Source organism: Oncorhynchus mykiss, chromosome 4, assembly GCF_057628025.1.
Source record: "Oncorhynchus mykiss isolate SJ-2025 chromosome 4, ASM5762802v1, whole genome shotgun sequence".
NCBI lineage: Eukaryota > Metazoa > Chordata > Actinopteri > Salmoniformes > Salmonidae > Oncorhynchus > Oncorhynchus mykiss.
In genome coordinates, this window is record NC_143025.1 from 90,591,574 (window position 1) to 90,612,547 (window position 20,974).

The 20,974-nt window shown below is 45.4% G+C and overlaps 1 protein-coding gene across 2 annotated transcripts; it reads left to right on the forward strand.

Annotated features, from left to right (window-relative positions):
• Window positions 1-204: 204 nt before the first annotated feature.
• On the forward strand, window positions 205-20,740 carry LOC110522636 (transforming growth factor beta-3 proprotein). 2 transcript variants are annotated; one of them, XM_021601101.3, is made up of 7 exons: window positions 205-1,160; window positions 10,241-10,404; window positions 12,573-12,702; window positions 15,063-15,170; window positions 15,715-15,904; window positions 16,293-16,446; window positions 18,006-20,740. In XM_021601101.3, exons 1-7 carry the CDS (start codon window positions 815-817, stop codon window positions 18,162-18,164), a joined length of 1,251 nt encoding a protein of 416 aa, XP_021456776.1. In that variant the 5' UTR covers window positions 205-814; the 3' UTR covers window positions 18,165-20,740. The 2 variants fall into 2 exon arrangements, with proteins under 2 accessions (XP_021456776.1, XP_090089641.1); XM_090233515.1 differs by having other exon boundaries at window positions 973-1,160; window positions 10,195-10,404.
• The last annotated feature ends 234 nt before the right edge of the window (window positions 20,741-20,974 follow it).

The window sequence follows — 20,974 nt, forward strand, 5'->3', positions numbered from 1 at the left end:
TAATAAAGTCATACAACTAAAATGTATCACTTTAAACTATTAAAACAAATATAAAATATGATAAACGGTTAGAATTACATATGATATGACACATTGTATTGAACTGATAATAGGTTATATTTTGAGATTTGAGAACTTCTACACAGAATAGAGTTATGGTCATATGGGATAGATAACCTGTGGTCCTTCCTCCATCAAAACGTCACAGTCGTCGGTATAAAACAAACGTGAGCCCGTGCTGGAGGGTGCACAGCTCTGCAACGTGACGTTAGCCGGGCACTGTTCGGAGAAGGTGCGTGCGGGTCAGTGGCACGAAGTTGTTCATGACAAATACAAATACAAAAAAGGAAGGATGCGCACTTGTGGGGCGAGTCGGGCGACCTAAGTGAACGACAAGGGTTAAATAGAAGAATGAGAAAGACAAGTCAATAGGCGGTATGCGTTCAGTTACTAGAATGACGATTGAGACCGTTATTGCACTGAGTAGATTTTAGTTTGGCCCGCGCTTGGGATTTGATTCATTTGGAACGGCTGGGCGATAGATGTCTGATGGCTGAATACACACCTAGATTTCTATGGATCACAAACCAGCGAAATGGATTTCATCGGGAGAGAACATACGTGTATGAAGAAGCCAAATGAAAGTGCGAGAAAATAGTTTTTGTAAACTGCTATGAAGTTGATTTTGAAAGTTTAAACATACTTTTACGCTTAAGGAACCTTGGGAAATAGTCACCGGTGTGAATCCGTTATTAGACTACATTTGTTTACCTAAGTGCTTCACGAACCAAGTGCATCATTGAGCAACAGAAACATGTATCTCGGTAAAGCTCTTCTGTTGGTCCTTCTCCTAAACTACACGACTACCAGTCTTTCTCTGTCAACCTGCGCCACGGTGGATATCGATCACGTGAAGCGGAAGAGGTTCGAGGCGATACGGGGACAGATACTGAGTAAGCTCCGGTTGACCAGCCCGCCACACTCCCTGGGACCCAGTCAGGTCTCCTACCAGATCCAGTCGTTGTATAACAGTACCCGGGAGCTGCTTGAGGAGTTGGGGAGAGACCAGCAGCAAAGTTGTGGCCAAGACAACACGGAGACCGAATATTATGCCAAAGAGATATACAAATTCAACATGGTCCAGGGACCGCCAGAAAATAGTAGGCTAAGTCGTGTTATGTTATATTCATCTTAATGCTCTTTTGGTTGAAAAGCTATTTTCTATTGTTATTTTTTGTGAAACTCTTTTTGATGGTAGTTGGGCGCTCCATTACGCACGAGATCAATGAATAGAGAGCGTGCCAAATGCGTAATTTTGAAAACTTCCACGTGATCACAAGAGGGGGAGGGCTGTTACCTGAGTGAAGATCATACAATTAGTGGTTTATCTATTTGTCATGACAATGATGGGTCCTATCTGGGCTTTACATAGTTGATAGTTGACAACGGATAGGAACCGATCAACTCTGTATATTACATATATGGAGTGTGTGGATAACATACAGTAGACCAGAGTTTCCCAAACTCGGGCCTCGGGACCCCAATGAGTGCCCCCCCCCCCCCCCCCCCCCCCCCCCCAAAAAAAAAAAAAAAAAAGCGTGCACCTCATTGAGGTCATGAGGACTGAGTTTGGGAAACCCTGTGAGTACCCAGATGGAACCCTGTGAGTACCCAGATGGACCCTGTGAGTACCCAGATGGAACCCTGTGAGTACCCAGATGGAATGTGTCAGAAACGATCTGTTTAAGATCTCCTTAGATGTGCTAACTTCTGTTCACTTTATTGGCCATATTCAGGAACGTGTCTAGGACTTCAGTGAGATGTGGGACTAGTAGAAGCTGTGTTGTGGATGAACCTGGAAGTTGCCTCAGCTCTTTCCCCCACCTATTTCAATCCAGAAGACTCGAGTTTTGTGTAGTCGTTCCTACTCCTCCTTCCTCACTCTTCCTCTCCCTCCCTCTTTTTCCCCATGGACCCAGTCCCTCTCACCAGATGTGTCCGTTTTAGTTTCAGCCAGCCCCAAATGAGAGGGACATCTGCCCAAGCTGATTGGAACAGGGCTGGAGAAGGGAAGGGGAAGCCTTGCTGAGGGGAGATAGGAAAAGTTAACATGGAGACAGGAAAACTTAGCTGAGGGAAGGACAGTGAAAGTTAACATGGAGAAAGAAACAGTTAGCAGATGGAAGGACCTCTTCCACTCCTTAGTCAGAGAGCCACTCCCCACCACACACTATCTCCCTTTCCCTATCTCACCTAATTATCACCTTTATAGACAAGGGGGGTGGAGAGGTGTGTGTGTGTGTGTGGGGGGGGGGGGGGGGGGGGGGGGGGTAGAGAGGTGGGTGGGTAGAAAGAGAGGGAGTGGGTGGAGAGGGAAGGAGGGGGGGTAGAGAGGTGTGGGGGGGGTAGAGAGGTGGGAAAAGAGAGGGAGTGGGTGGAGAGGGAAGGAGGGGGTAGAGAGGTGTGGGGGGGGTAGAGAGGTGGGTGGGTAGAAAGAGAGGAAGTGGGTGGAGAGGGAAGGAGGGGGGTAGAGAGGTGTGTGGGGGGGGGGTAGAGAGGTGGGTGGGTAGAAAGAGAGGGAGTGGGTGGAGAGGGAAGGAGGGGGGTAGAGAGGTGTGGGGGGGGGGTTAGAGAGGTGGGTGGGTAGAAAGAGAGGGAGTGGGTGGAGAGGGAAGGAGGGGGGTAGAGAGGTGTGGGGGGGTAGAGAGGTGTGGGGGGGGTAGAGAGGTGGGTGGGTAGAAAGAGAGGGAGTGGGTGGAGAGGGAAGGAGGGGGGTAGAGAGGTGTGTGTGTGGGGGGGGTAGAGAGGTGGGTGGGTAGAAAGAGAGGGAGTGGGTGGAGAGGGAAGGAGGGGGGTAGAGAGGTGTGGGGAGGGTTAGTGTTTTTAAGTGTGGAAGAATTTGAAGAAGGTATTTTGGGTCGACGCAAAGCCCATTGCATCGTGGTCCCTTTTGAAAAGAGTTGTAGTAAAATTCCCCCCCCCCCCCCCCTCCATATAAAGTGCTCCCGACCAAAAAGCAACACAACATGGACAGATTGCTGCCTTTAGCTCCTACTACATCCTGAAGCCCAGTTAAAAACACAATGTAAACAAACATAATGAGTGATACATTTTGAGGAGGATCCAGGGTGACGGTTCCTCTAGGGACAAATCTAGGATCAGATTCCCATCCCTTAAATCCTAACTTTAACAATTAGTGGGTGGGGGAGGGCGACTAAAATGCAAAACTGACCCAAGATCGGTGTCTAAAGGCATCTACACCCTACTCCCATTTTACTCCATTCCTCTTGTTTACAAAAGCTCTATACCGTTGCAGTATTTCCCTGGGGGGTCAAAGGTCAAACTTACCTTAATGATCTCGATCGACATCGATTGACGATCTTCCTCTTTAGCCACTTGGCTCATCCTAATAAACTATTATCCCTTATAGTGTATAGAAGAAAAAAAGTGACAATAGTCATCTGTAACAGGTTGAAGTTTAGATTTGACTGAATATTCGCTATGATTACTTTCATTGATCTCGTACTCTGTATGAAAAGACGATTGTCAAACGCCCCCGAAATGCAAAAGATTCACATAATCTTGTTGTGGTTCTTTATTTAACCAGAGGTCACACGTTGAGATTTGCATTTCTTTTTTTTCCCCAGGTGAGCTCTGACCAAGAGCGCTGCATATACATGAGATACAACACAACATAACTAACTATAAATGAAAGTTAAAAACAGTGCAAAATGTAAAAGAGAGCTTTAAAAGAGCAGGTTCAGTTGTCAATAGCGTCATCATGTGTAACGGATGTGAAATCGGCTAGCTTAGTTAGCGGTGGTACGCGCTAAATAGCGTTTCAATCGGTGACGTCACTTGCTCTGAGACCTTGAAGTAGTAGTTCCCCTTTGCTCTGCAAGGGCCGCGGCTTTTGTGGAGCGATGGGTAACGATGCTTCGTGGGTGACTGTTGTTGTCTGTGTGCAGAGGGTCCCTGGTTCGCGCCCGGGTATGGGCGAGGGGACGGTCTAAAGTTATACTGTTACAGTATTCATCCCAATGGGGACTAATGGGGACTAATGACTTCAGCATATGCTGCTTTCTGGACGGAGCCAGCAGCAAACACGGAGGATGGTTTTTCTATATGTTACCTGTTGTGCACATTGCCCTTTCCCTCAGCTGGCTACAGACTTTTAGAAGTCCACTTACGCCAGAGAGGAAGAGACCCCAGTTTTTTTGTAAATGCCTTCCAATGCCAGGAAGGCTGTCTTGACTGTCTTTACACCTGATCATTTCTAGTGACTTGAATTACTCAAGAAAACACCGGTTCAACATTGTTATACAGTGGGAAGAAAAACAAGTATGTGAACCTTTTAGAATGACCTGGAAAAATTGGTCATAAACCTTTATCTGATATTCGTCTAGGTCACAACAAATAGACAAACACAGTCTGCTTAAACTAATAACAGACAAACAATTATATTTTTCCATGTCTTTATTGAACACACCGTGTAAACATTCACAGTGCAGGGTGGGAAAAGTATGTGAACCTTTGGATTTAATAACTGGTTGATCTTCTTTTGGCAGCAATAACCTCAACCAAACGTTTTCTGTAGTTGCAGATCAGACTGGCACAACGGTCCGGAGGAATTTTGGAACATTCCTCTTTACAAAACTGTTTCAGTTCAGCAATATTCTTGGGATGTCTGGTGTGAACCGCTCTCTTAAGGTCATGCCACAGCATCTCAATGAGGTTGAGGTCAAGACTCTGACTGGGCCACTCCAGAAGGTGTATTTTCTTCTGTTGAAGCCATTCTGTTGTTGATTTACTTGTGTCTTTTGGGTTGTTGTCCTGTTGCATCACCCAACTTCTGTTGAGCTTCAATTAGCAGACAGATGACCTTACATTCACGTTCAACATATCTTGATAAACTTGGGAATTCATTTTTCCATCGATGATAGCAAGCTGTTCAGGCCCTGAGGCAGCAAAGCAGCCCCAAACCATGATGCTCCCTCCACCAGACTTTACAGTTGGGATGATGTTTTGATGTTGGTGTGCTTTGCCTTTTTTTCCCACACATAGTGTTGTGTGTTCCTTCCAAACAACTCAAATTTAGTTTCATCTATCCACAAAATATTTTGCTAGAAGTGCTGTGGAACATCCAGGTGCTCTTTTGCAAACTTCAGACGTGCAGCAATGTTTTTTTTGGACAGCAGTGGCTTCTTCCGTGGTGTCCTCCCATGAACATTCTTGTTTAGTGTTTTACGTATCGTAGACTCAACAGAGATGTTAGCATGTTCCAGAGATTTCTGTAAGTCTTTAGCTGACACTCTAGGATTCTTCTTAACCTCATTGAGCATCCAGCGCTGTGCTCTTGCAGTCATCTTTGCAGGACGGCCACTCCTAGGGAGAGTAGCAACAGTGCTGAACTTTCTCCATTTATAGACAATTTGTCTTACCATGGACTGATGAACATCAAGGCTTTTAGAGATACTTTTGTAACCCTGTCCAGCTTTATGCAAGTCAACAATTCTTAATTGTACGTCTTCTGAGATCTCTTTTGTTGGAGGCATGGTTCACATCAGGCAATGCTTCTTGTGAATAGCAAACACACATTTTGTGAGTGTTTTTTTTATAGTGCAAGGCAGCTTTAATCAACATCTTCAATCTCATCCTATTGATTAGACTCCAGGTTGGTTGACTCCTGACTCCAATTTAAAAAGTAATTAGCCATTAGGGGGTTCACATACATTTTTCCAACCTACACTTTGAATGTTTAAATGATGTATTCAATATAGACAAGAAAAATAAAATAATTTGTGTGTTATTAGTTTAAGCACATTGTGTTTGTCTATTGTTGTGACTTAGATCAGATCAAATGTTATGTCAAATTTATGCAGAAATCCAGGTAATTCCAAAGGGTTCACATACATTTTCTTGACACTGTGGTGCCATTGGCAAATCTGGTACCCCTGATTGTGGAAATAAAGAGAGCACATATCATGATGACATTATATTAGTGTTATGATGAACCTCCCTTTGCCAGATGAACTTCACCAGGTGCACAAACTTCCTCATATAAAGAGAATCTTTGAAGTTATATCCCTTGACCCTTGATGCTTTCCACCTGACGAGATCTATTCAAAGCCTTTTCTACTTCAGACCAGACCCCTCCTACTTCCGACCAGACCCCTCCTACTTCAGACCAGACACCTCCTACTTCAGACCAGACCCCTCCTACTTCAGACCAGACCCCTCCTACTTCAGACCAGACCCCTCCTACTTCAGACTAGACCCCTCCAACTTCAGACCAGACCCCTCCTACTTCAGACCAGACCCCTCCTACTTCAGACCAGACCCCTCCTACTTCAGACCAGACCCCTCCTACTTCAGACCAGACCCCTCCTACTTCAGACCAGACCCCTCCTACTTCAGACCAGACCCCTCCTACTTCAGACCAGACCCTTCCTACTTCAGACCAGACCCCTCCTACTTCAGACTAGACCCCTCCAACTTCAGACCAGACCCCTCCAACTTCAGACCAGACCCCTCCTACTTCAGACCAGACCCCTCCTACTTCAGACCAGACCCCTCCTACTTCAGACCAGACCCCTCCTACTTCAGACCAGACCCCTCCTACTTCAGACCAGACCCTTCCTACTTCAGACCAGACCCCTCCTACTTCAGACCAGACCCCTCCTACTTCAGACCAAACCCCTCCCACTTCAGACCAGACCCCTCCTACTTCAGACCAGACACCTCCTACTTCAGACCAGACCCCTCATACTTCAGAGCAGACCCTTCCCACTTCAGACCAGACCCCTCCTACTTCAGACCCCTTCTACTTCAGACCAGACCCCTCCTACTTCAGACCAGACACCTACTACTTCAGACCAGACCCCTCCTACTTCAGACCCCTTCTACTTCAGACCAGACCCCTCCTACTTCAGACCAGACCCCCCCTACTTCAGAGCAGACCCCTCCTACTTCAGACCAGACCTCAACTACTTCCTCAGACCAGAGTAACTGTCAGTCACACCAGAATAAGTGTTTTAGAGGGAGGTGAGAGTGAGAGGACTGGCTTCCTGTGTTTGCAGAGAGGCGTATTTCTCATAAAGTACTGCGGTCAAGACCTAGCTGCTGGACAGATACAGCAAAAAGAACCCAAAACAGTGTACGACTAGACTCTCATCAAAGGTAGGGAATAGGGTTCCATTTGGGATGGAGCATAGGTCTCTAACTCTGTCTCTGTCTCTCTCTCTCTATCGTTGTCTCTCTTTCTCTCTGTCTCTGTCTCTCTCTCTCTATCGTTGTCTCTCTTTCTCTCTGTCTCTGTCTCTCTTTGTCTCTATCGTTGTCTCTCATTCTGACTCCTCTCTATCTCTCTCTCTCTCTCTGTCACTCTTTCTCTCTCTCTCTCTCTCTCTTTCTCTCTGTCTCTCTTTCTCTCTCTCTCTCTGTCTCTCTCTCTCTCTGTCTCTCTCTCTGTCTCTCTTTCTCTCTCTCTCTATGTCTCTCTCTCTCTCTGTCTCTCTCTGTCTCTCTTTCTCTCTCTCTCTCTGTCTCTCTCTCTCTCTCTGTCTCTCTTTCTCTCTGTCTCTCTATCGTTGTCTCTCATTCTGACTCCTCTCTATCTCTCTCTCTCTCTCTTTCTGTCTTTTCTCTCTCTCTCTCTGTCTCTCTTTCTCTCTGTCACTCTATCTTTGTCTCTCATTCTGACTCCTCTCTATCTCTCTCTCTCTTTCTCTCTCTCTCTTTCTCTTTCTGTCTTTTCTCTCTCTCTGTTTCTCTCTCTTTCTGAAGAAGTTTCGCTTTCGGTGGATCTGCTGTTGACATCCCGAGCCAGTGATGTCACTCCTTTCCTTTCCCACCTCTTTAGTGTGGTGTGGACAAACACGTTAGCTCCTGACAGCTCTGCTGAAAGGCTTTAGGTACACTGTTGACATTTGGCGGATCTAAGGCTAGCGTCTGCATCGCCTCAAATCCCTGAAAGGTGCAAATGAAACGAAGTTAAAGGGAAAGAAAGGGATGGACAGGGCAGGGAGACTACAGGGTAGGGGAGACTACAGGGCAGGGAGACTACAGGGTAGGGGAGACTACAGGGTAGGGAGACTACAGGGCAGGGAGACTACAGGGTAGGGGAGACTACGGGGCAGGGAAACTACAGGGCAGGGAGACTACAGGGCAGGGAGACTACAGGGTAGGGGAGACTACAGGGTAGGGAGACTACAGGGCAGGGACACTACAGGGTAGGGGAGACTACAGGGTAGGGAGACTACAGGGCAGGGGAGACTACAGGGCAGGGGAGACTACAGGGTAGGGGAGACTACAGGGTAGGGGAGACTACAGGGCAGGGGAGACTACAGGGCAGGGGAGACTACAGGGTAGGGGAGACTACAGGGCAGGGGAGGGGAGACTACAGGGCAGGGAAGACTACAGGGCAGGGGAGACTACAGGGCAGGGAGACTACAGGGCAGGGGAGACTACAGGGTAGGGGGGACTTCAGGGCAGGGGAGGGGAGACTACAGGGCAGGGGAGGGGGGACTACAGGGCAGGGGAGACTACAGGGTAGGGGAGACTACAGGGCAGGGAGACTACAGGACAGGGGAGACTACAGGACAGGGGAGGGGAGACTACAGGGCAGGAAGACTACAAGGGAGGGAGACTACAGGGGAGGGAGACTACAGGGAAGGGGAGACTACAGGGCAGGGGAGGGGAGACTACAGGGCAGGGGAGACTACAGGGCAGGGAGACTACAGGGCAGGGGAGACTACAGGGTAGGAGAGACTACAGGGCAGGGAGACTACAGGGCAGGTGGAGACTACAGGGTAGGGGAGACTACAGGGCAGGGAAGACTACAGGGGAGGGAGACTACAGGGCAGGGGAGACTACAGGGGAGGGGAGGGGAGACTACAGGGTAGGGGAGGGGAGACTACAGGGTAGGGGAGACTACAGGGCAGGGGAGAGCATGTCTGATCTCTTTCTAATGTCTCCCTCTCTCTTACAGAAGACCAGCCCGACGGTGCTAAGAGTATTAACATCAGTGTGCAAGCATTACTGAGCTCGGTCCTCTCTATGCCTGTTTCTTGCAAATAAACTGCCCTACTGTCTGTCTGTCACAACCTGCCCTACTGTCTGTCTCCAACAACCTGCCCTACTGTCTGTCTCCTCTCTGTCTCCAACAACCTGCCCTACTGCCTGTCTCCTCTCTGTCTCCAACAACCTGCCCTACTGTCTGTCTCCCACAACCTGCCCTGCTGTCTGTCTCCAACAACCTGCCCTACTGTCCGTCTCCTCTCTGTCTCCAACAACCTGCCCTACTGTCTGTCTCCAACAACCTGCCCTACTGTCTGTCTCCTCTCTGTCTCTAACAACCTGCCCTACTGCCTGTCTCCTCTCTGTCTCCAACAACCTGCCCTACTGTCTGTCTCCTCTCTGTCTCCAACAACCTGCCCTACTGTCTGTCTCCACTCTGTCTCCAACAACCTGCCCTACTGTCTGTCTCCTCTCTGTCTCCAACAACCTGCCCTACTGTCTGTCTCCTCTCTGTCTCCAACAACCTGCCCTACTGTCTGTCTCCACTCTGTCTCCAACAACCTGCCCTACTGTCTGTCTCCAACAACCTGCCCTACTGTCTGTCTCCTCTCTGTCTCCAACAACCTGCCCTACTGTCTGTCTCCTCTCTGTCTCCAACAACCTGCCCTACTGTTTGTCTCCACTCTGTCTCCAACAACCTGCCCTACTGTCTGTCTCCTCTCTGTCTCCAACAACCTGCCCTACTGTCTGTCTCCTCTCTGTCTCCATCAACCTGCCCTACTGTCTGTCTCCTCTGTCTCCAACAACCTGCCCTACTGTCTGTCTCCAACAACCTGCCCCACTGTCTGTCTCCAACAACCTGCCCTACTGTCTGTCTCTAACAACCTGCCCCACTGTCTCCTCTCTGACTCCAACAACGTGCCCCACTGTCTCCTCTCTGTCTCCAACAACCTGCCCTACTGTCTGTCTCTAACAACCTGCCCTACTGTCTGTCTCCAACAACCTGCCCTACTGTCTGTCTCTAACAACCTGCCCCACTGTCTCCTCTCTGACTCCAACAACGTGCCCCACTGTCTCCTCTCTGTCTCCAACAACCTGCCCTACTGTCTGTCTCCAACAACCTGCCCCACATGACCTTCTCTACTATCCTAAAGGTCTCTTCTCTCTGTCCTACAGATGACCTTCCCTACTGTCCTAAAGGTCTCTTCTCTGTGTCCTACAGATGACCTTCCCTACTGTCCTAAAGGCATCACCTCCAAAGTTTTCCGTTTCAATGTGTCGGCCATGGAGAGGAACTCCACCAACCTGTTCCGAGCTGAGTTCCGTGCTCTCAGGGTTCCAAACTCTGCTGCCAATAGGAACGAACAGAGGGTCGAGCTCTACCAGGTGTGTAAAGGTACCCCTCCGTCTCTCCATGTCCTTCAGAGATCTTTAACTCCGTCTGACCCCCAAGAAATAACTGCATAGTTTTCTAAGGACCTGAAGCGAGGGGACCATCTCTCCCGGCGCCAACAAGATGGAGCCGGCAGGGATGGTCACTTCCGAGCCTGTTCACCCCGTTATCATCCAGACGGCGAGGTCAGTACAGGTGCATCAAAGCTGGGACCGAGAGACTGAAAAACAGCTTCTATCTCAAGGCCATCAGACTGTTAAACAGCCATCACTACAATAGAGAGGCTGCTGCCAACATACTGACTCAAATCTCAAGGCCATCAGACTGTTAAACAGCCACCACTAACATAGAGAGGCTGCTGCCAACATACAGACTCAAATCTCAAGGCCATTAGACTGTTAAACAGCCACCACTAACATAGAGAGGCTGCTGCCAACATACAGACTCAAATCTCAAGGCCATCAGACTGTTAAACAGCCACCACTAACATAGAGAGGCTGCTGCCAACATACAGACTCAAATCTCAAGGCCATCAGACTGTTAAACAGCCACCACTAACATAGAGAGGCTGCTGCCAACATACAGACTCAAATCTCTGGTCACTTAAATAAATGGACTTTATATAACGCCACTTTAATAATGTCTACATATCCTACATTACTCATCTCATATGTATATACTGTACTCTATACCATCTACTGCATCTTGCCTATGCCGCACGGCCATCACTCATCCATATATTTATATGTACATATTCTTATTCATCCTTTTGCATTTGTGTGTACTAGGTAGTTGTAGTGAATATGTTAGATTACATGTTAGATGTTACTGCACGGTCGGAACTAGAAGCACAAGCATTCCCCTACACTCGCATTAACATCTGCTAACCATGTGTATGTGACCAATAACAACTGCTAACCATGTGTATGTGACCAATAACATCTGCTAACCATGTGTATGTGACCAATAACAACTGCTAACCATGTGTATGTGACCAATACAATTTGATTTGACAATGATAAGTCTTTCCTCCTAGTTTAATTTAGAGGTTTGGAACACAAAGGCCTGCAAACCAACATCCAGGTCATCAGGCATCAACATGGAAATGTGTTCCAAATGACACCCTATTCCCTATATAGTGCACTACTTTAGACCAGATCCCTATGGCACCCTATTCCCTATATAGTGCACTACTTTAGACCAGATACCTATGGCACCCTATTCCCTATATAGTGCACTACATTAGACCAGATCCCTATTGGCCCTGATCAAAAGGTAGTGTACTGTAAAGTGACTAGGGTGCCATTTGGGATGTAACAGTTGTCAATTAATACTGCTAGAAGTCTTGCTCTTTAATTAAGCAGGGGGTGAAAGAGTATGTGAGGGAGGGGCCTGGTAGAGGTAACACAGTGCTATGAGATGTGAGGGAGGGGCCTGGTAGAGGTTACACAGTGCTATGAGATGTGAGGGAGGGGCCTGGTAGAGGTAACACAGTGCTATGAGATGTGAGGGAGGGGCCTGGTAGAGGTAACACAGTGCTCTGAGGTGTGAGGGAGGGGCCTGGTAGAGGTAACACAGTGTTCTGAGGTGTGAGGGAGGGGCCTGGTAGAGGTGACACAGTGCTCTTCACACACAGCGTCACCTCCAAGACATTATTTAAAAATATATATATACAATTCAATAGCTTTTGTTTTGCTAAGGAGCATGATCGGTAGTGGACTTTTTAACATTTTCATATGGCCAGAAAGTTTAGTTTAGCATAGAAAGGTTTATCATACTGACGTCGACAATAAAAAACATGTTGCCTAGTATTCCACATCCCCTTTTTTTTCAAACTTCAGTTTCAACTGAAGAAGAGGAGAGAGAAGATGATATCCAGCTTGTGGTTTGGTGGTGGGCAGCCGCCAGACCCTAACTCCAGCTCGCCAGGCCCGGAGAATGTGTACAGGGTCTGGCTCGGGGCAGGGGAACGGGGCAGGGGAACGGGGCAGGGGAACGGGACAGGGGAACGGGGCAGGGGAACGGAAGTCCTTATTGTCGAGCTTCTTTATGTTTCCTCTCACAAAGTTGCTTAAAAACGTCTCCACTAGTCGCAACAGCATCAGTGTAGTGACTCTGTATCGTTCGTATACAGTAAATCCCCCTTTTTTTTGGTTTTCAGATCCTGAGACCAGACGAGCACATAGCTAAGCAGCGCTACATCGGAGCCAAGAACGTGCTGACCAAGGGAACGCCAGAATGGGTCTCCTTCGACGTGACAGAGACGGTACGGGAGTGGTTGATGTACAGAGGTGAGGGTTTGATTCATTAATTGATTGTAGTGTTGAGCAATTTAGTGCATTTTGAGGTCGGTTTGGGGTTTCAGCGAGAGAAGAAAAAAATATACAAAAAATTATAATACATGAAATGCATTATGGGTTGAATGCTGTAACACAAAATAAAACCATGAATAAAAGTCCCATGATGCTAGTGACTGTAATAAAAGTCCCATGATGCTAGTGACTGTAATAAAAGTCCCATGATGCTAGTGACTGTAATAAAAGTCCCATGATGCTAGTGACTGTAATACAAGTCCCATGATGCTAGTGACTGTAATAAAAGTCCCATGATGCTAGTGACTGTAATAAAAGTCCCATGATGCTAGTGACTGTAATAAAAGTCCCATGATGCTAGTGACTGTAATAAAAGTCCCATGATGCTAGTGACTGTAATAAAAGTCCCATGATGCTAGTGACTGTAATAAAAGTCCCATGATGCTAGTGACTGTAATAAAAGTCCCATGATGCTAGTGACTGTAATAAAAGTCCCATGATGCTAGTGACTGTAATAAAAGTCCCATGATGCTAGTGACTGTAATAAAAGTCCCATGATGCTAGTGACTGTAATAAAAGTCCCATGATGCTAGTGACTGTAATAAAAGTCCCATGATGCTAGTGACTGTAATAAAAGTCCCATGATGCTAGTGACTGTAATAAAAGTCCCATGATGCTAGTGACTGTAATAAAAGTCCCATGATGCTAGTGACTGTAATAAAAGTCCCATGATGCTAGTGACTGTAATAAAAGTCCCATGATGCTAGTGACTGTAATAAAAGTCCCATGATGCTAGTGACTGTAATAAAAGTCCCATGATGCTAGTGACTGTAATAAAAGTCCCATGATGCTAGTGACTGTCCGTTACTGCTGATCACTCATTAACCGTCATTTATTCACATTACCTTAATATAAAATGTCAGCCGTTGTGTTTATGACATTAGTTTTATTTGATGACTTTATTATTTAGTTCCCAAGTCATCATCTCATCTCTATAGAGCTGCTGTCTGTCAAAATCACTATTTTTTTAGTAGTTCTTCAAAGTAAATAAGGCTTACTTTTATGACTGCTGAATACCACTTGTCAATGTATTTTCAGGCTCGTAATCCAACTGCTTTCTATCTCTCTCCATCTTCTCCCTGTCTCCATGTCAAGTTTAGTAAGCTCCCATGCAATGCATTCTGGTCATGGTAAATAATTAACACATTTTATGTAACTAAACAATGAATGCTGAACAAATATATAAATGCAACATGTAACAATTTCAAACCATTTTATTGAGTTACAGTTAATATAAGGAAATCAGTCAATTGAAAATATATTCATTTGGCCCTAATCTATAGATTTCACATGACTGGGCACATGACTGGGCAGTCATGGGTGGGCCTGGCTCCCAAGTAGGTGGGCCTGGCTACCAAGTGGGTGCGCCTGGCTCCTAAGTGGGTGGGACTAATCAGAATACGTTTTTACCCACAAAAGGGCTTTATTACAATGGTTCTCCTTCAATGTGACAGAAATACTCCTCAGTTTCATCAGATGTCTGGGTGGCTGGTCTGACGATCCTGCAGGTGAAGAAGCCAGATGTGGAGGTCCTGGGCTGGCGTGGTTACACTTGGTCTGCTTTTGTGAGGCCAGTTGAATGTACTGCCAAATTCTCTAAAACAATGTTGGTGGCGGCTTATGGTAGAGAAATTGACATTAAATTCTCTGGCAACTGCTTTGGTGGACATTCCTACAGTCAGTATGTCAATTGCTCGCTCCCTCAAACTTGAGACGTCTGTGACGTTTTGTTGTGTGACAAAACTGCACATTTTAGAGTGGCCTTTACATGGTTGCCTTTATATTTTTGTTCAGTGTGGAATATTGGCCTGTTGGAAACTACAACTCCCTACTACATTGCACAGTTCAGGCTGGATTTGATTTATTCCTAGAGAAACTACAACTCCCTACCACATTGCACAGTTCAGGCTGGATTTGATTCATTCCTAGAGAAACTACAACTCCCTACTACATCACACAGTTCAGGCTGGATCTGATTTATTCCTAGAGAAACTACAACTCCCTACTACATCACACAGTTCAGGCTGGATCTGATTTATCTCTACAGAAACTACAACTCCCTACTACATCACACAGTTCAGGCTGGATCTGATTTCTCTCAACAGAAACTACACATTGAGCTCACAGAAGAAGAAAAAACGAACTAAATGGAATTCAAATAATTGAACCGACTTCGGTCAATTCGTTTTATTTAAAAAAAGTATAATTTAATCACTCAACACTAACTGATTGACATGATGAAACTACTTATCTTTCCCATGATGCCTCTCTCCTGTCAGCGACCAACCTGGGTCTGGAGATCAGCGTACACTGCCCCTGCCACACCTTCAACCCCAACGGCGACATCATCGACAATGTGAACGAAGTGCTGGAGGTCAAGTTCAAAGGTCAGCAGGCATAACATTATCTTCTTCGTGTGGTCCTTTTTGTTGTTGTTACACCATCCAATAACTGGCAAATGAACTGCAAGTTTCGCTCTGTGCCTCCACATACTGATAGCTTCTTGAGCTGCATCTGTGTTCCTTTTGACAGAGTGAACATTGAACTGACATTCCAAAAAAAAAATTCAAAAAAAATAAACATTTTTAAAACGGCTTTATAAGACACAAAGTCCCCAAGTGAGGAGGCCTATGACGTCCTCAACCCGCAGTTCAAACTGATCCCCCTTGACGGACGTCGCCTGCCCTGTCTGCAGTGCTCCGCCAATAGGAGCAGGGCCTCGTTTGAGCCCGAGGCCATCCACCTGGTTAACAGGACCATCAAGGAATATATAAGGAACTATTCTAGAGATAGTTTAGCCCTGACGTTAATTAACAACTGTGGCTTCCGCGAACTTGTAGTTTCTTAATTCAATTGCACATACAATTGAACATACAAAAATGTCTGCCCTGTAACATGTACTGGCTGATATGTAACGTCTCTCTGCTACAGGTATGGAAGGGGAGTATGAGGAGCTGGGTCGTTGGGACCTGGGTCGTCTGAAGAAGAAGAAGAAGAAGAAGAAGAAGGAGCAGAAGGAGCCGTACCTGCCTCACCTCATCCTCATGATGATCCCTCCTCACCGCCTCGACTCACAGCCACGCAGACGCAAACGGGCCCTGGACACCAACTACTGCTTCTCGTAAGGAGCCTTACGGAAACTGTTAGCACTTCTGTTTCCACCTATCGGTTGTCATGTCCTGAAAGGCGCCTTAGAAGTGGTTTATGGTAAAAAATCTGTTGTAACATAAAACAACAATAGCAGATGAAGGTTCAATGAGCCAGCTAACCTTTCCCATACGTGCAATCTGAAACCATTCACGTGTTGGTTGATCAAGACGAGAAACTTTAATAACTTAATTGAAACTTCAACTGAGTCTAACTAAAGTTTTGTGTTGTTCTGAACAAGAAAATCGTTGAGTTGCAACTGAACAGTTATCACAGTTGACTACCGAGCTCATTGTTGTATAAGTGAGAAGGTATGAGTGATTCACCGTAGTTTGTTGTGCCCCCCCCCCTCTCCCTCCCAGCACTGTTGAGGAGAACTGCTGTGTGCGTCGTCTCTACATCGACTTCCGTCGGGACCTGGACTGGAAGTGGATCCACGAGCCTAAAGGATACTTTGCTAACTACTGCTCTGGACCCTGCCCTTACCTGAGGAGCTCCGATACCACGCACACACAGGTGAGGGCATTCTGACACCACACACACACACACACACACACACACAGGTGAGGGCAGTCTGACACCACACACACACACACACACAGGTGAGGGCAGTCTGACACCACACACACACACACACACACACACACACAGGTGAGGGCAGTCTGACACCACACACACACACACACACACACAGGTGAGGGCAGTCTGACACCACACACACACACACACAGGTGAGGGCATTCTGACACAACACAAACACATACACACACACACACACACACACACACACACACACACCCACAGGTGAGGACATTCTGACACCACACAAACACACACGCAGAAACACACATACACACACAGGTGAGGGCATTCTGACACCACACACAGACACACACACCCTCACCTGTGTGTGAGGGCATTCTGACACCAGACACACACACACACAGGTGAGGGCATTCTGACACCTCACACACAGGTGAGGGCAATTGTGGTTATTTGCGCCAAGGCTATAATGACAAAAAAATACAGGCTAGGTAGCTGCTCAATAGCCCATGTAAGGTAGCAGTGAGACTCAGCAAAATTTTGTCATACACAGGACTCAACCAGAATAAAATTCAGATCTGCCAGAATTGATTTATTTACGCAATTTAGTCGTAGACCGGGACAGTTGCACATTAATCCACATTTCAGCTTCCACATCAGAAACACCAAAATGTCTCGTTCACAGCCTAAAATGAACACCTGTCCCCTGTGGGTATATTTTGGCGGGTAAGATGTCTATTTCACCAGCCTTGTTGGTGGGAAGTCAGGGCTCTACTGTGCGAGCGTTTCACTTGTGTTTGTGAATAAAAATAGTGAAATATGATCACGTTTATAGTAAAAACAATAAACACTGCAGTAACTGTTTTCAAAGTATTTCCGCCATTTTGTTTCATAGCTGGTAAATTTAATCGCACAAAATCGAAATCACAAATGCTATATAGCCTATCCCACCTCACGCTGAAACACTGTCTGGCTGGGAGCTGTGCGCACCTGAAGAGCTGAGTGAAAGATTCGTTTTTAGAAGCGTTGCGCACAGGCATAAATATAGGTTTAATTTACTTGAAACTAAAGTCTACTGAAGTGAGACTTTGTCCTTGTTTTTCTTAGCTATTTACATGTATTTTTGTTCACAAGCAAGGTTGTTTTTCTATACTTAAGTTTCAACTGCTAGAAAAGAGAAGACAGTGTTTCTACTAGTCAATCTCACAGGTATAAACATGACTGAAGTCACGTTACCGCGGTAACCTCCCGCTCTTAAAGGGGCAGGTGAACATTTAGTCTCCTCTGTGATATTTTAGTTAAGACTCAGGTCACAAAAAAAATGTAATTATTCAATAGACCACATTTACTTCTTACTGGTAATACATTTATGATAGAAACATTAGAAAGAATGTTCATCTGTTTTTTTGTTGTGTGCTTTGTTGAAAAAATGTAAATGCCCCAAAAATATTTTGGCTGGTAAAAAATCTGAATGGCTGGTAGACCAAAAAAAGTATATTTTATACCCTCATCTCTTTCTTGTTCCTTTATAGCTGCTGAGCCTGTATAACACTCTGAACCCAGAGGCTTCAGCCTCTCCCTGCTGCGTTCCCCAGGACCTGGAGCCTCTTACCATTCTCTACTACTCTGGACGTACCCCTAAAGTAGAGCAGCTGTCCAACATGATCGTCAAGTCCTGCAAATGCAGCTGAGGAGGCCAGGAGTAGGCCCGAAGCCTGGGAGTAGAGGAGAGGGGAATGGCCCACGTAGGTGATCTGCATTGGGACACTAGGGCCAGCCGGCCTGCCTACCTGTGGAGGACTAGACTACTACCATCCAGGCTTTTTGTATTAGTCAACAAACTACGTGGCCTAGCGCTTAACACCACTTGAACTGAAGGGCCCTATCCTTTTTTAAGGAGGACATACTATGCTAGACTTTGGGATCTGAACCTCTTCATTCTTTTGATTTGTTCAGTTTAGAGTTATTTAGAGTTTCCTTTTACAGTTTTCTAACTGGGTTTCATTTCCTTCCTACAAACAAACTGAGTTTCCTTTCCTTCCTACAAACAAACTGTGTTTCCTTCCTTCCTACAAACAAACTGAGTTTCCTTTCCTTCATACAAACTGTGTTTCCTTTCCTTCCTACAGAGTTTCCTTCCTTCCTACAAACAAACTGAGTTTCCTTCCTTCCTACAAACAAACTGAGTTTCCTTCCTTCCTACAAACAAACTGAGTTTCATTCCTTCCTACAAACAAACTGAGTTTCCTTTCCTTCCTACAAACTGAGTTTCCCTTCCTTCCTACAAACAAACAGAGTTTCCTTCCTTCCTACAAACAAACAGAGTTTCCTTCCTTCCTACAAACAAACTGAGTTTCATTCCTTCCTACAAACAAACTGAGTTTCCTTTCCTTCCTACAAACTGAGTTTCCTTTCCTTCCTACAAACAAACTGAGTTTCCTTTCCTTCATACAAACTGTGTTTCCTTTCCTTCCTACAGAGTTTCCTTCCTTCCTACAAACAAACTGAGTTTCCTTCCTTCCTACAAACAAACTGAGTTTCCTTCCTTCCTACAAACAAACTGAGTTTCCTTTCCTTCCTACAAACAAACTGTGTTTCCTTCCTTCCTACAAACAAACTGTGTTTCCTTTCCTTTCCTTCCTACAAACAAAATGGCTTCCCTTCCCTTCCTACAAACAGTGGGCATTATTATCATAACACAAAGGAGAAAGGACAGACTAGCTGCCGTATCCAAAGACATACACTACTGTTCAAAAGTTTGGGGTCACATTGAAATGTCCTTGTTTTTTAAAGAAAAACACTATTTTTGTTCATTTAAAATAACATCAAATTGATCAGATATACAGTGTAGACATTATTGTAGCTGGAAACGGCAGATTTTTGTAATGGAATATCCACATAGGTGTACAGAGGCCCATTATTCTCAACCATCACTCCTGTGTTCCAATGGCACGTTGTTAACTAATCCAACTTCATCATTTTAAAAGACTCATTAGAAAACCCTTTTGCAATTATGTTAGCAAGCACAGCTTAAAAATGTTGTCCTGATTTAAAGAAGCAATAAAACTGGCCTTCTTTAGACTAGATGAGTATCTGGAGCATCAGCATTTGTGGGTTTGATTACAGGCTGAACATGGCCAGAAACAAGGCACGTTCTTCTGAAACTCATCAGTCTATTCTTGTTCTGAGAAATGAAGGCTATTCCATGCGAGAAATTGCCAAGAAACTGAAGATCTCGTACAACGCTGTGCACTACTCCCTTCATAGAACAGAGCAAACTGGCTCTAACCAGAATAGAAAGAGGGGTGAGAGGCCCCGGTGCACAACTGAGCTTGAGGACAAATACATTTGTGTCTAGTTTGAGAAAGACGCCTCACAAGTCCTCAACTGGCAGCTTCATTAAATAGTGCCCGCAAAACACCAGTCTCAACGTCAACAGTGAAGAGGCGACTCCGGGATGCTGACCTTCTAGGCAGAGTTCCTCTTTCAAGTGTCTGTTCTTTTCCCCATCTTAATCTTTTCTTTTTATTGGCCAGCCTGAGATATGGATTTTTCTTTGCAATTCTGGAGTCGCCACTTCACTGTTGACATTGAGTGTTTTCTAATGATCAATTAGCCATTTAAAATTATAAACTTGGATTAGCTAACACAACGTGCCAATGGAACACAGAAGTGATGGTTGCTGACAATGGGCCTCTGTACGCCTATGTAGATATTCCATAAAAAAATCTGCCGTTTCCAGCTACAATAGTCATTTACAATATTAACAATGTCTACACTGTATTTCTGATCAATTTGATGTTATTTTAATGGACAAAAAAAAAGAGCTTTTCTTAAAATAAAACAAGGACATTTCTAAGTGACCCCTAAACTTTTGAACGGTAGAGTAGCTTCATTCAGGCAGAGGGGAAGGAGAAAGACAGACTATGACAAAGAGATAGAAAAGACTGGCTTCTTTTTTGGGGGGGTGGGGCTGACACAGCAGTGACAATTTTCTTAGTTTGTTTCTATGGCAACTGTAGTGGAAGGAGAAGGGACCCACGAGCTGCTCTCTTTGAAGACTTTCTCGACAGGTTTGAATAAATAAAATAAATAAGGGACCCAAACACAATATGCTGGAAGACATTGATCTGAAAAACTATTACGTAACAGATTTTGTGAGATATATATTTTTTCTTTAAAATGGCTAATATTCTCTGGTGGTGTCATATGATTGATGTCCTGTTAATGTGTATCTGTCTGTTATATTACACCATGATCCTCATCATATTGTTTTGCTGGTGATTTTGAATACCTACTCTATGGTCATGCCAGGTTTGCTATTTATGAGTAGATGAAACATTAAGCAAAGGCATGATAGCTGGCACAGTTGATCGTCTTGTATTTTTTTTAAATATTTAAAAACAAATAAATTCAGAGTAGTCAGCACATCAGAGTAGTCAGCACATCAGAGTAGTCAGCACATCAGAGTAGTCAGCACATCAGAGGAGTCAGCACATCA